This window comes from Rhizophagus irregularis, chromosome 18, assembly GCF_026210795.1.
Source record: "Rhizophagus irregularis chromosome 18, complete sequence".
NCBI classification, from domain to species: domain Eukaryota; kingdom Fungi; phylum Glomeromycota; class Glomeromycetes; order Glomerales; family Glomeraceae; genus Rhizophagus; species Rhizophagus irregularis.
This window is the reverse complement of record NC_089446.1, coordinates 3744687-3760984: the sequence shown is the minus strand read 5'-3', so window position 1 is coordinate 3760984 and position 16298 is coordinate 3744687. Positions and strand designations below refer to the sequence as shown.

The window sequence follows — 16298 nt, the reverse complement described above, 5'->3', positions numbered from 1 at the left end:
AACAATTTTTTAATATCTATAATTTTTCTGAAAAATCTTTTTTGAACGTAGGAGGGAAAGCAAAAAAAAAAACCATGGGGATGTCTTCGTGATATACCGCTTCGATATTAGCGATATCAAGATTTTTTTTGATTAATTGTAGGTTTGTATCACGTGAAGTTCAATATTCAAGGAAATTTTATAATATACCACATAATGCTTTTAGTAATAAAATAAACAAAAGTCTAATTTTTTGCAAATTAATTTTTTTTTTGTTATAATTAAGGATGACGGTTATGATATTGCGAACATTACGAATTATGATGTCTAAATTTTCGCAATTTCGCAACCGCATTTATTTTGCAACGTTACAATTATTCCGCAATACCATAATTAATCACAGTTAATTTGCAATATCGTGATTAATTAAACTGGAGGTAATCACCAAATAAAAGCAAAGACAAAATTACGAACATACATCAATTCAAAATTTTAACAAAAAAAACAACAAATTGGAAAAGAGATATTTTGATGCTATTGACCGTTCGGTTACTAAAGCTTTTGATATGAGTATTGAGTAGCATCCCATTTAGTGTTATTGAAAACCTTGGTTTATTGATATGATTAAAACTTTACAACCAGCGTACAACCTACTACCAACTCGACAAATTTTAAGTGGAATGTTATTACAAGCTGAATTGGCTCGTGTAAATTTACGAATCTATAATGAATTAGCTAAGGAAACTAATTGTACGATTGGTAAATCTCATTATTATTTCTTTATTAATATTCTGATTTTAATTTTGTTTCTTCTATTTGTTATCTATTCTAAGATTCACATGATCATTTTATCAGCTCTATGGGACCACACCGCCGAATTATCTCTCAAAATCATCCATCAATTCTCGATATATGGTGCATTGCGCGCTGTGTTAATTTAATCAGTTCTGACATGATTAAATGCGCAAATGTAATCTCACAAGATTTTTCAAAAATTCAGCTATAGGCGCGGCATTACTTAAAGCGCTATTCAATTAAAAAATATACAAGGAGGAGGTCTAAAATCGTACGTGGAGACAAGGTGGATGACGGTGTATGAATGCACAAGCTCAATCTGGCGTTAAAAGATGCTTTGCAACATTGTATTCTCTAAGTCTATTAAGAAGAAGTTACTTTTTGAGATAACTAATGTATATTACTTAAAAATATTACTTAATTGAATTCTAGATAATCACAAATAAAATCAATATTGAGAAATCATGGATTTTTTGACGATATTCGTATGTTTTAAGGATGCAATGTTAAAATTAGAAGGTAAAACACAACTCTATCAGTAATAGCTTCTCAAAATCGCATAAAATATCAGAATTTTATTTTATTAATATGACAGCACGTTATACATTTAAAAGTTTTTTATTAATTTGTAAAAAAATAAAGTTTAATATTTACGGTATTGCGGATGAGTTGCGATACCACAAATGAGTTGCGGCAATGAAGTGACGATATCAAATCAATATCGTAAATACTTTTTTTTTATTTGAAATTACCGACATCGTAATGATATCAAGACTGTGCCGATTAGATATTTTTGAATAGATATTGTCATGATATCTCAGCGATAAATTGGGGGATGAAGTGACGATATCAAATCAATATCGCAAATACTACATCTTTTTTTTTGAAATTACTGACATCGTAATGATATCAAAACTGTGCCGATTTGATATTCTTTTGAATAGATATCATCACGATATTTTCATGATAAATTATGGTGATAATGTGACGATATCATATCAATATCGTAAATACATCTTTTTTCTCCCTGAAATTAATAATATCGTAACGATATCAAGACTATACCGATCAGATATTCTTTTAAATAAATGTTGTCCTGATATTTTCGCGATAAATTATGGTAATGAAGTGACGATATCAAATCAATATCGAAAATACTACATCTTTTTTTTTGAAATTACTGACATCGTAATGATATCAAGACTGTGCCGATTTGATATTCTTTTAAATAGATATCACCACGATATTTTCGTGATAAATTATGGTGATGAAGTAACGATATCGAATCAACATTATAACAATATCATCACGGAAATTGATACCATTATGACATGAAATTTATATCGTATCCATATCAATTCAATATCGCTCAAATTTTCAAGGTTTCTGTAAAGTACTTTATAATGGGTTTTAGGTCTACGTTTGCCCATTTAAAATTTATTAAACAGGATGTCATTCGTCCAAACACATTGCAACGTTTGTTGATGAAGCTATAGTTGTCTAATAAAAGTTCGCTTTGCCAGGCAATTTATGGTGGATTCAATGGATCAAATTACAAACAACAATAATGCAGTCATATGAGAATTCCAGGCCAAAGAATAAGGGTGAATTGTCAAAGTTGAGAATATATTTGTATTTTTTTTTTAAAGCCGTCATTCTCATAAACTTTTTCATTGTATCCCTAAATTCAATGATTTTGGTAATGATGAAACTGCAGTTGTTTATAGGGGTTTCCTGCCAAACTTCTGAGGTGAATTTATGTCTGGTGTTTTCGAATATACTTATCCTTTTTGCAATAGAGTCGTAGCGAGTCTTCTTAAAGCATACCTGTGACACCCCATCCAACTTGGGCAGTGTCGCTGAATCTAAAGCAAGGTACCCGGTTAATCCTCAACTTTGGGTTGATGAGTTATGATTCTGGAGTATTAAGGCATAATGTTTTGACTTACATCACCAATTTAACTCATAATTCTAATTTATTGAATTAGTTTATTATAGATTTATTGATATTTTTTTTATCTGTTATATAATATTTAAACTAATGTATACTTTATCTGTAATTAAAATTGTTATTGTAATAAATAACTGGTAACTTAAATCTATTGAAATTAACTTTTAAATTAGATTACAAATTATTAAAATATTATAAAACGATATTTGATTGATTTGATATTTTTAAAGGTAAATTCAATATTTATAGATAATATCATTTTGATATTATTATTTTGATACTGAATTAATATTATATCGATATTGCATTTATTTAAAAAAAATCATTATTGTTATAACAATATTAAAATGATATCGTTTCGTTATTTGTCAATATCGATTAGATAATTATAAAGTGATATCTTTATGATATTATATTGACATTGACATAATATCAAAATGATATCATATTAATATCGTATTTACTTTCTATTTTTCATTATTGTTATAACAATATCGAAATGATATCAATTTGATGTTTCGTTAATATCGTTATGATGTCGATTAGATAATTATAAAGTGATATCTTTACGATATCATATTGATATTGAATTAATGTTAAAACGATATCATATTAATATCGTATTTACTTTCTATTTTTCATTATTGTTATAACAATTAACAATATCGAAATGATATCAATTTGATGTTTCGTCAATATCGTTATGATGTCGATTAGATAATTATAAAGTGATATCTTTACGATATCATATTGATATTGAATTAATGTTAGAACGATATCATATTAATATCGTATTTACTTCCCATTTTTCAAAAAATTCATTGTTGTTATAACAATATTGAAATGATATCGATCTGATATTTTTTCAAACAAATATCTTTACGATATCATTTCGATATATTGAATTAATATTGAAATGATACATCAGGAAATTTGTTTAGGCGTAATTTAGTGTAGTATTTCGAAGGTGGTATAAAATTTCGAAATATTACACTAAAAACGTAATATTACAAAAGTTTACGCTCTTAAATTTGAATAATTATAGTAATTTAAGAATATCTCGCTATCTACTGATCCAATTAAGACGATCTATAGCTCATTGGAATCAGCTCATCAAGACGAATCGAATGGTAGTAAAATCGTATCTTTACGTTTGATAGATGACTTTCTATTAATTTAAAACTTTACTGCATACTATAAAGCGTTCTATCAACTGTAGAAATGCGAATTTACTACCATTCGATCCGTCTTGATGAGCTGATTCCAATGAGCTATAGATCGTCTTGATTGGATCAGTAGACAGCGAGATATTCTTAAATTACTATAATTATTCAAATTTAAGAGCGTAAACTTTTGTAATATTACGTTTTTAGTGTAATATTTCGAAATTTTACACCACCTTCGAAATATTACACTAAATTACGCCTAAACAAATTTCCTGATGTATCATTGCGATATCATAATGATATCATTTGCAAATCGATATCGCCACGATATTTATTTAACATCATTATTATATCAATTCGGTATTGTTTAAAAATTCAAGGTTTCTGTAAAGTATGATATCGTTTTGATATAACGAAACGATATCATTTTGATATTGTTATAACAATAATGATTTTTTTTTAATAAATGCAATATCAATATAATATTATTTTAATATTAATTTAGTATCAAAATAATATCAAAATGATATTATCTATAAATATTGAATTTACCTTTAAAAATATCAAATCAATCAAATATCGTTAAATTCAATTTTATAATATTTTAATAATTTGTAATCTGATTTAAAAGTTAATTTCAATAATAGATTTAAGTTACCGGTTATTTATTACAATAACAATTTTAATTACAGATAAAGTATACATTAGTTTAAATATTATATAACAGATAAAAAAAAATATCAATAAATCTATAATAAACTAATTCAATAAATTAGAATTATGAGTTAAATTGGTGATGTAAGTCAAAACATTATGCCTTATTAATACTCCAGAATCATAACTCATCAACCCAAAGTTGAGGATTAACCGGGTACCTTGCTTTAGATTCAGCGACACTGCCAAAGTTGGATGGGGTGTCACAGGTACGCTTTAAGAAGACTCGCTATGACTCTATTGCAAAAAGGATAAGTATATTCGAAAACACCAGACATAAATTCACCTCAGTTTGGCGGAAAACCCCTGTAAACAACTGCAGTTTCATCATTACCAAAATCATTGAACTTAGGGATACAATGAAAAAGTTCGCAGAATGACGGCTTTAAAAAAAAATACAAATATATTCTCAACTTTGACAATTCACCCTTATTCTTTAGCCTGGAATTCTCATATGACTGCATTATTGTTGTTTGTAATTTGATCCATTGAATCCACCATAAATTGCCTGGCAAAGCGAACTTTTATTAGACAACCATAGCTTCATCAACAAACGTTGCAATGTGTTTGGACGAATGACATCCTGTTTAATAAATTTTAAATGGGCAAACGTGGACCTAAAACCCATTAAAGATAGGCTGCAAGAAGTGCAAAGCAACCTACCAACCCACGAGTGGGTCTAAGAGTTAGGAAATAAAATATACGTCAAACACACACAAGTTGGTATGGAGTTAAAGTCTTACAAACTAAAAATTATTTTTGCCACTTAATTCTCCAATAATCAATGTTATAAAAAAGTTACTTACGACTTAAGCCTACTTAATTATATATAAAACGACACTTCGAACAGACAGAGCTCATGATATATGAGAATATCCCATCATGCCTATTTTAACCCTTGATTAAAGGATTTTCGTTGTGTTAATTATATAAGCTTTATGCCTATATAACATAAGCTTACACCTATATAATTCAAGTCCGCCTTTTCCTATAACACACTATGCACGACGGCAAACAGTATAGGAGGAAGACTCTACTTTCAGAAAGAAAGTTTTTTTTTAAAAAAAAAATGTACAAAATAAATAGTCTTAAATAAAATAGTGGTTAAATTGACTTTTTAGGAATTAATAGCCTTATAATATACGCGATCATTTAATATACGCGATTATTTAATCAGACAATTTATTAAATTTGGTATTACACAAACTTGATCAACCTGATAATTGTTTAGTCTTTTATAGGTGGATATTTCTTGAATTATCACTTGAACTTTTCAATTTTTTGCAGATAAAATCGAAGATGAAAACCAGAAAAGTATTCTGATTCAGAATTTTTTTAAGAAATGTGTTTGTTATTTTGTAAATTACCAGTCAGAATTGGCTTAAACTTTAAAGTTCTTACTTTACGCAAATGCATATGTGCCGATTTTTGGAATTAGTCTAAATTAAGATTTTTATAAAAATTTAATATTTTAGTAAGATTAACATTACACAAATCTAAATTAAATATGTGTTACATATTTACGTAACTCAGATTTAATAAAAAATAAAAAAAATTTTTTTAATCAATATTCAAAAATAACGGTAATAACCACTTCTTTTTCCCCATCACTGCCCATCACTTTTCCATTATTTTTCTATTCACTTTTATTAAATATGACAAAAAAGTTTATAAGCAAATATAGCAGTTATTTTTAAGTGGTAAGTAAAAGAAAAAACTTAATATTTTATATACATAGATAAGATATATTTTTTCATAATTTTTAGCTTTAATTTATTGTTTTTTCTTTGTAAAAAATACATGCAAATAAAAAATAATTATGATGTAAAATAGTTGTAAAATGAATAATAAGATATTCTTTTTTTTCAAAATAACTAATTATATATTTGTTTTTTATATTTTAAAATTATTTTATTAGATTTATTCTATTAAAATCCTTAAATGGCAAATAAAATCTCTTATGAAAGCATTTTTTGGTAAGAAATAAAATTTTCAGATCGGACTTTATGCAGGTGACAAAATCGTGCATTATTATTCCTGGAGATATGCTAACGTCATCATTTTACATTCATTTGAAAGCTGAGAATTTGCTCTATCGTAAGAATCAAAGATCAGGAAAATTGGATCACCGGATGAGGCGTAATTAACGATCAAAGTCAAATCAAATTTAAAAATTAAAAATAAATATATTAGACGTAATTATTCACAATCCAGTGATTCAATTCATTCGATTTTAGGCTTATTAGATAGACCTCAATTTTCTCTTTCAAATGAATATAATTTCATTCGTGTAGCTTGCATCTACAGGTATTTAATAAATTTTTTTATATCAGATTTTATCAAACTTATAAAATTTTATATTAATAATATAATTGATGATTTCTAAACATCTACATATATTAAACGAATTATTTTAAATTTATTTTAAAGATAAAAGTTGGCATCACCTTAGGGAGCAAAGATCATTCAAATTGAATCACTACATGTGAAGTAATTAATGATCAAATTTAGATAAAATTCAATAAATATACTGAATGTGATTACTGAACAACTAGTGATTCAATTCACTTGATTTTAGATTCATTAGATAGATCTCGATTTTCTCTTTCAAATGAATGTAAATTTATTTGTATAGCTTATTTCTATGAAGAATTATCAATGATTTTGTCATGAGAGTTATATTTGATCTTTTAAATTTTAATGATATCTTATATTAAAAAAAAATTAAAAATTATATAATTAATTAGTTTTTTTTGCATTATCTAGTATAAATTTATTATTCTTATATAAATGATAATTTATATTTGCTTTAATAAAATTATTTTTGTGTAAAAAAATTAGATTCCAAGGATCGGCCCATATGGTTACGTAAATGTATTCTTTTTGATCTGCATAAATTCTTTTTGATCTGTATAATAACGTCAAATATATAGAGATATTTAGGCCGTATACATTAAAGAAGAAACGTCACATAATAACCATTCCATTTTTAACAAAACAACAATTACTTTTTAAACTTGAAAGTGTTATATCTTAGACAAACATTTTATAGTTTTATACATCCATTTTATTTTATATTATTATCACTCGACATTATGGTATAATGTTTAGAATAATGATGTTTCATATTATCATTTACTTGTAAAATTTACTAAATTTATTCATTATAAAATGCATAATTTTATAAAAAAATTAGAGCGTTTGCTAAGATTTATAACTACTATGTATAATTTAATATTATTATTAATAACTAAAGCTCCGAACGGTTCCGGTTTGAACCGGGAACCGATCCGGAACCGGCAAAAAATTCGGTTCGGTTCTCGGTTCGGTTTTGGACTTGGAACCGTCTGGTTCGATTCGGTTCTATCCGAAATTAAGAAAAAATGCGAAAAAACGAATATACGACTATCCAGTGATCGTACAAGGACGAGCTATAGCTCGTTGGAATACTCTCATCGAGACGCGTCGAATGGTGGTAAAATCAAGTTTCTAGCATCGATAGATCACGAGATAGCACATGATGAGTGTTTCTTAAAAAATTTGCATTAGAAAACGATCCATTGATGCTAGAGACATGAATTTACCACCATTCGACGCATCTCGACGAGACGAATCTAATGAGCTATAATTCGTCTTTTTGCAATCACTGGATGGTCGTGTATTCGTTTTTTCGCATTTTTTTTAAATTTTCGAGCGTCAAAAATTAAAATTCGATACAAGCGATTAAACGCCATCTATTGATCACACAAAGACGAATTTTAGCTCATTGGATTCGTCTCACTGAGACGAGTCGAATGGTGGTAAAATGATGTCACTAGCATCGATAGATCGTTTTCTAATGCGAATTGTTTAAGAAACACTCACCATGGGTATCTCACGATCTATCGATGATAGAGACTTGATTTTACCACCATTCGACTCGTCTCAGTGAGACGAATCCAATGAGCTAAAATTCGTCTTTGTGTGATCAATAGATGGCGTTTAATCGCTTGTATCAGAATTTTAATTTTTGACGTTCGAAAATTTAAAAAAAATGCGAAAAAACGAATACACGACCATCCAGTGATTGCAAAAAGACGAATTATAGCTCATTAGATTCGTCTCGTTGAGATGCGTCGAATGGTGGTAAATTCATGTCTCTAGCATCAATGGATCGTTTTCTAATACAAATTTTTTAAGAAACACTCACCATGTTCTATCTCGTGATCTATCGAAGCTAGAAACTTGATTTTACCACCATTCGACGCGTCTCGATGAGAGGATTCCAACGAGCTATAGCTCGTCCTTGTACGATCACTGGATGGTCGTGTATTCATTTTTTCGCATTTTTCTTAATTTCGGATAGAACCGAACTGAACCAGACGGTTCCGGTTCGGTTCCATTTCGGTTTTCGGTTCTACCCGAACTGCAAAAAAACTGAACCAAACCGACCCGTTCAGAGCTTTATTAATAACTATGATTAAAGGATATGAAGTATCAGTATAAATAAAATAACTTACCGATAAAGAATCAACGATCTTGTTTCCGCTCCTAGAAGGGATTGTTAATTCTTTGGTTATATTATCTAATTCTTTAACGGCGGACAAATTTTTTCCATTCCACGAAACCTTAAAGGTTTCTCTTACGAAATCAACCAAGATATCGAACCCTCCATTTCTTGTTAATTCTGAAATATTAACAGCTACAAGCTGTCGGCTTAAAATCTTTTGAACAAATTCTTCATCAACGTAATCTATAAGTTCCTTTTGAGATAAACTTCCGGTAGATGCTCTATAATTAAATTAATAATTAATACAAACAGCACTATTTGGTTAGCTAGGAAACAATTAAATAAATACCTGTTTTTTCTTATTTCTTTAAATTCTTCTATAGAAGTTAAAATAATTTGGTTAAACTTATTTCTAAAGTCGATGAAAAATTTTCGGGTTTTTTTGAGGTAGCTTTTAGCTTCGTTCGAATGTATTTTTATTTTGAAAATTTTTGTTATCAACTCATCAAAAACTTCATCATGTGGACTTCTCGCACGTAAAAAAAGACACTTGACACTTTCGTCCCATAGACGAATTTATCCTAAAATATTAAAAATACATTATTTAAAAGATTTAGACAAATAAATATTATCATGTTAATTTAATACTTACGTCCGTAATTTTACTGGATAATGAGATAGCAACATTGTTCATTTCTAGTGCCAATCTTAAAATTTCCAGATGGTCGACGAGCCAAGCAACTATTTCTAAATTTGACTTTGATTGGAATACTTCGGGTTTTTTATGATCTTCCGTCTTACTCGCATCATCATCATCATCATCATCATCATTACTTCTTTTTCATTTACTACTATAACTTCTTTATCGGCTGATTTGGCAGCTTCTTTATTACTATGGTTTTTACTTTTTTTCATCAACTGATTGGCTTTCTCAATGTCAATATCTCTTCTTTTTTTCGTAATTTGTTTTCTTTTCGATCCGATTATACATAATTTTGGTATTTATTAATTATTCTTCTTACATATAACTATATAACAAAACTTACTATAAATTTACAAAAGAGTTATATCTACATACCTCCTTCAACTTCCATTTCTTGATTATCATCAGACGATTTATTAGGTGATTTATGTTTAGTCATCATAATATAAAAAAAAATATGAGCGAAAAAAAAAGTGGAACAACCTTTTTGTTTCAAAGTAGGTGATATATATCGAGAAAATATGAATGAATAAAAAATGTGGAGCAACTTTCTTGCTCAAAAAAGTAGGTGATAAACATTGAATGAACAAAAAAAAAGGGCGAGGTTATCATGATATAATTTTGAGATTTTAGCTATTGTAATTATGATTGTAGTATTTAATTGGAAAATATACATGATCTCAATATCATTGTGTATTGTGTAAAATGCAGGATCAGTTAAAAATATCAGGAGATGGGAAAACTAAAAATTATGATTTCATGATTTAAAATTAAATTTAATTTATATAAATAATTTGTATTTTATTTAATAATAAAAGTGAATACTGGACACTTTTTTTATATAGAAGATTACTTCAAATCAGTTTCAAATCTTTATTTTATTGCGTATTTACGATTCAATTTCATAAATTTTATTATACTTTTTTAGGCCATATAAGGAGTGAGAAGAAAAATATTAGAAGAAAGGAGTGAGAAGAAATTAATCATGTGAAGTATCATTTTATGTGATACAATGATATGCACCAAATTCAAAAAGTATAGCCATTATAGCTACTATTATCGTTCAGCATTAAATTACGTAATGTTAAAGATATTATTGCATCCAAATAACCCAATCAAACCTTTTTACTCATATGTGACTGATTACTAAATTTGCGAAAAGACAATGCAACTCCTTAACATATGATTTTTGTATATTATTGTACAATTATGAAAAGAAAGTCGTGAGCAGTCTATAGAATATTATGTAAAGCTACAAAATTCAAAAATATTTAGAGTTGGTAACGAATTTACATTTCAATAGTACCATTAAATAGAAATTTATAAACTTAACTGCTAAAGGAAGAGAAATTTTAAACGATAAATGGATGAAATATAGTACAGTTTGATGGTTGCTAGAATACTCTCAAAATAATTTTCATGATTAATTGTGGAGGTTATAATTAAAATATTCCAATTGAAATAATACAGTGACGATCTGCTTATTTGCTTATTTAATGATTTAGCATATTTTATTATTTTATGTAGTAAAGTAAATAGTATTTTTTTCCAAATAATGAAAGATACATCGTTCAGAAAATAAAAAAATTGAATGTTATACAGCAATATAATATTAAGCAAAAAATTGAATATTGTACAGCAATATAATATTAAGCAAAATTGAATGTTGTACAGACATCAATATAACAAAATAGTAATTATGATTTGAAAGATTTACAATTTCATATGAAGTGAGGTGAACGTAAACGGAGAGGCAAAATTATTCAATTTCAATGATTTCATAATATGAAGGTGAGCCTCGTAAACGGTAAGGTGTAGGTGATGAGTGACGGAGAGGCGTAGGTGATGATGATCAGTGTGAACGGAGAGGTGATATGGGTGAGCATATTGGTGAATGTAGTGGTGAAGATGACGGAGTTGTTGTATGGCTTGTTGTGTTGATTTCGTGAGTAATATCATAAATTGTTTCTAAATAAATAATCAGATTAATTTATGAATTAAATAAAAAAAAAATAAAATATTTACGTGGTTTTCTAATATTTACGTCATTTTTCCCAAAAACGTTCACTGAATTCCTCGTAGTACTTCGTTCCTAGAGCACTTTTCCTTCCCTTTGGCTTACCCTCGATATATAATTGCATTTTCTAATAAAATTATAAAATTATATTAGTACTATTTAATATGCTAAAATAGTAGTTGAAACTGAAATAATGTTTATATACTTTATAAGCTCACGCTAAGCTGTTAAATTTTTCTTTACATTGCCTTCCAGTATACGTGGTTCCGAATTCAAGGTTTATTTTGCTTGCTAGCCCTTTCCAAAAATTATGCTTCATATTACCACTAAGTTCGTGAAAATTATCGTTTTCATTTTTTCTTTCATTAATTAAAACTCGCAATTGTCTATCAGTCCACATGTTATTAAAGAATTAATGAAATATTAATGAAAACGAAAGAGAAAGAATTTTGTAAAAGGAGCAGGAAAATAAAAAAAAATCCGTAAAAAAAAAAAAATCCGTGTAAAAAAAAAAATCTGTGTAAAAAAAAATAAAATCAAATTATTACGCCTACAATCTATGAACACAAGAATTAATGAAATATTAATGAAGACGAAAGAATTAATGAAACGAAGAATTATATTAATGAAAATGAAAGAATTAATGAAACGAAAGAATTTTGTAAAAGGAGTGGGAAAATAAAAAAAATCCGTGTAAAAAAAAAATCCTTGTAAAAAAATAAAATCAAATTATTACGCCTACAATCTATGAACACAATAAGAAATTGCAATGATGTGGAATAAATAGTTTAAACAAATTTGTTAAACAAATTTGGATAAGCCATGGATATGCCGCGGGTGTGTCATGGTGTCTTTATGGTAAATTAAAGCATTTACCGTGGGTGAGTCACGGGTCAATTTGAGAACTTACTATAGAATAATAAAGATGTTTTTATACACGTAATTATCTTCTATGGTGGTCTATTTAGAGGTTCAATCAGGGAAGTTTTACCACAACATTTATTTTATTTTGACAATGGCTTAAAATTAACGAAAATTAATTAACGAAAATTGATTTAATTGGTCTGCTAATAACAATCATGGTGTTTAATGAATTCGCTTCATTAGTTTTGATGTGCGAAAATATAATCGTAAATTAAATATATAATCGTAAATTAAATCATACTTTATCTATTATTTTATTAAATCGTAAACTTTAATACTCTACTACTAAATTAACTAAATTATTGTTTCGTGAGAGCATTTTCTATTTATTAAGTATAATTTTCAACCACTATTTTTTATAATCCTACATATGAATTTACAGGTCAAAAACTTCGCAATTCAATTAGTTTAATTTTCGAGTTTTTTGACGCATTCGTGAGATTTAAGCAAGTATGAAATAAATTTTTTTTATACTAATTGAATTTTTATGTATTGATTAACGATAAAAAAAAGCATGTACTACTTGATTTTGTATACGATTGTGTTCCAAAACTTGACGATTGTATTACTTTTAAAACTCCAATGTGCTACTTGATTTTGTATACGATTGTGTTCCAAAACTTGACGATTGTGTTACTTTTAAAACTCCAATCAGAATCTATAGCAAATCGGTAATAATTTTAACCGAATTGATTTTGGTTTTTTTGTCAATACGCTAAACAATATAAAAGGTATTAAGGTATTTAATAAATAATTTTTATAAAGATTTATTGAATTTTATAAAAATTCTAAATTAAGTTAAGGATTTAAATTGTCAAAAGATGAGAAGACGATATAGTCACAATAAACCAATAGAGCCAATTCGAATTCGAAATCAGTTTTCTTATAGCAAACCTAATGAGACAACAGATTCTGACGAGAGAGTTGCAATTCGTTCGCCTGTACGTTCACCTGATAATGATAACGATGACATGGACTTTCAGTATGATCATAAAGATGATTTAAGTTTTCAAGACATTAATGATGACGATAATGCATATGGATCAATTAATCCTCAAGACTACAATGATGAGATGATATTTTCGCAAGATAATGTCAATTCATCTGATACTGAAGAGGAAGAAGAAAGTGATAACGAATACAATTATGAAGAGGAGGAAGAGGAGGAAGATAATAATGAAAACAATGACAAAGAGGAGGAGGAGGAAGGTAACAATGATGATAATAATAATCAAGTGGAAGAGGAACGTAATAACGATGAAAAGGAACGTAATAATGAAGAGAAAGAAATAGATCAAATCGTTGAAGCGTTAGATGAAGACAAGATACCGTTCTGCAATGGTGAGTTTGCATCGTACTTTAATAATTATACAACTACGGCATTATTTTGCTGGCTTCAGAAGCATAATATTTTTACGAAAGCATATGAAGATCTTGTCGATATCATTCACAATTCTCAATTTGAATCTACCCATGTGGTAAAAAATATCCGAAGATTCCAATCATGGAGAAAACGTCTTCCTCTCCTACCAATAATAACAAAGTCTATTAAAATTTCACCAAAAAAATTTCCATCAACTTCACGAGGATCAAAACTTTCGTATCAACTCTCAATTAGTGAAATTATATGGCGTGTTCTTAATAATCTGATGCTAATGAAGCATATGTATTTTGGACCCAGCATTAATTCTGAAGAAAAATCAGAATTTTGGCATAGAAATTTATGGGGGGAATCCCCACTTTTTGGACAACACGAAATATTAATATCAGAAGGTTATAAAATAATACACTTTGATACAATTATAATTTATTATCATTGATAATATTTATTAAAGTTATTTTTAATAAATAGTATTGTACCGATCTGGTGATTTTGTTTACTATCATGATGATAATGGTCAAAAAAAACTTGGAAGATTAAGATCAATTTTAAAAAATGATGATGGATATTATCAGTTACGAATTCAAAAAATTTTGGAATATAGAGATTTACCCAGAAATTTAAAAGGGTTACCAAGACAACGTCGTTCTATTACCGGTGAAGTATGGTTACAAGACGAACCATTTTTAATTATAATGACTTCTCAAATTTTAGAAAAAGTAACTATATTGATGATGTTTCAACATCAAAATATTCCTGATGGTTCATTGCGGGTTAGTGAAATAATTTATAAATGTAATGACCATTGGTACGTTCGTAATGTAAAACTTTCATACCTACATCCATCTGATTACATTTCTATCAGAAATCCACCATCATCATTTATGCCAATCTATAAGCTATTTTTAGATCTTTATTATGATGATTTTGGTACATTTAGAAATGTATTCCATTCTCTAGGTGGTGTTTATGTACAGTTTGGAAATATGCTAGCACATCAAAGAAAGCTAATAAAGAACCATTTTGTTATTGGGTTTATCCCATTTGGAGGAAAATTTGACGAATTTATGATACCATTCATTTCAGAAATGAAGGAATTAGAGAAAGGAAAGGTGATGACTGTTCAAGGACAAGATGCATGGATAATTGCTGGTTTAGGCGTTGTTACGGCAGATTTACCTCAAGGTAACGATTTGACAGGAGTATTAAGGTATTTTTTCAATTTAGTTAATAATATAATAATATAATTTTATGACAACTATTAAAATTTTTTAAAAAATAAATTTAGACATAATGCAAATAAGGGTTGTCGTACTTGTAAAACTACTAAAGAATCATTGAGTGCTCACAATCAGGATATCGTAACAACATTACGTTATCATCATATTACAGATGAAGAAATCTTAAAAATTTCTCATGAGACTATAATGTCAAGAAGAGATCAACTTTGTATGGAATATGGTTTACGATCATTGCCTAGTATTTTAGATAAATTAAAAAGGGAAAGACATTTACAGACGCTGCAGGATGTTTATCATGCGACTGCAGGAAAGATTGGGCGGCTACTAAAATTAACTTGTGAATTATTTTCACGAGAAGGAGAAGATAATTTTATCGAAATTTGAAAAAATTTTGAAATCCCAAAAAGATGGTCTCGCTTACCAAATCCGATTACTCACTACAATAGTTTTATGATGTTGGATTTACTTAGATTAGCTATTATTATGCCATTTTTGTTAAACCAATTTTTAAAAGAATCAAGTATCAAACGTAATGAAACAGCCATGATTCAACAAAGAATTGATGCATTTCGAGTTAATTCAGTTCCAAAAATTATTATATCTTGTTGGATACATGTTGCAAAAACTATGAAAGCAGTTTTTAACAAGAAATTTACATCAGATAGCTATGAGGAATTGCAACAATGTCTTGAAGAAGAGTTTTCAATCCTTCCAAAGGTATAGTTACAAATTTGATATTGAAATATGGAATAATTTCAAATAATTAACAATATTTTACTTTTTATAGGTTTTTGTAAATTTTGTTAATTTACCAAATATACACGTTTATATGCATCTTTTGATGCATGCTAAAACCTTTGGAACACTTATTAATACCCAAGTTGGTATAAAAGAAATGGTCTATCGTATTTTTAAGGTGATGGTACTAAAGACTAATT

The 16298-nt window shown here is 27.9% G+C and overlaps 3 protein-coding genes across 3 annotated transcripts; 2 read left to right on the top strand and 1 right to left on the bottom strand.

Moving 5' to 3' along the window:
• Positions 1–9040: 9040 nt before the first annotated feature.
• On the bottom strand, positions 9041–10239 carry OCT59_010433 (uncharacterized protein; the record flags this gene model as incomplete). The annotated part of the gene is made up of 6 exons (XM_066132997.1): positions 9041–9046; positions 9105–9375; positions 9444–9471; positions 9645–9675; positions 9747–9930; positions 10169–10239. 6 exons carry the CDS (start codon positions 10237–10239, stop codon positions 9041–9043), a joined length of 591 nt encoding a protein of 196 aa, XP_066000587.1.
• Positions 10240–13559: 3320 nt separating this feature from the next.
• Positions 13560–15744, top strand: OCT59_010432 (uncharacterized protein; the record flags this gene model as incomplete). The annotated part of the gene is made up of 4 exons (XM_066132996.1): positions 13560–14511; positions 14591–15049; positions 15206–15329; positions 15408–15744. 4 exons carry the CDS (start codon positions 13560–13562, stop codon positions 15742–15744), a joined length of 1872 nt encoding a protein of 623 aa, XP_066000586.1.
• A 69-nt stretch (positions 15745–15813) lies between these two features.
• Positions 15814–16083, top strand: OCT59_010431 (uncharacterized protein; the record flags this gene model as incomplete). Its single annotated transcript, XM_066132995.1, has 1 exon — positions 15814–16083. The coding sequence occupies one exon, from the start codon at positions 15814–15816 to the stop codon at positions 16081–16083; it is 270 nt and encodes an 89-aa protein (XP_066000585.1).
• Positions 16084–16298: the final 215 nt, after the last annotated feature.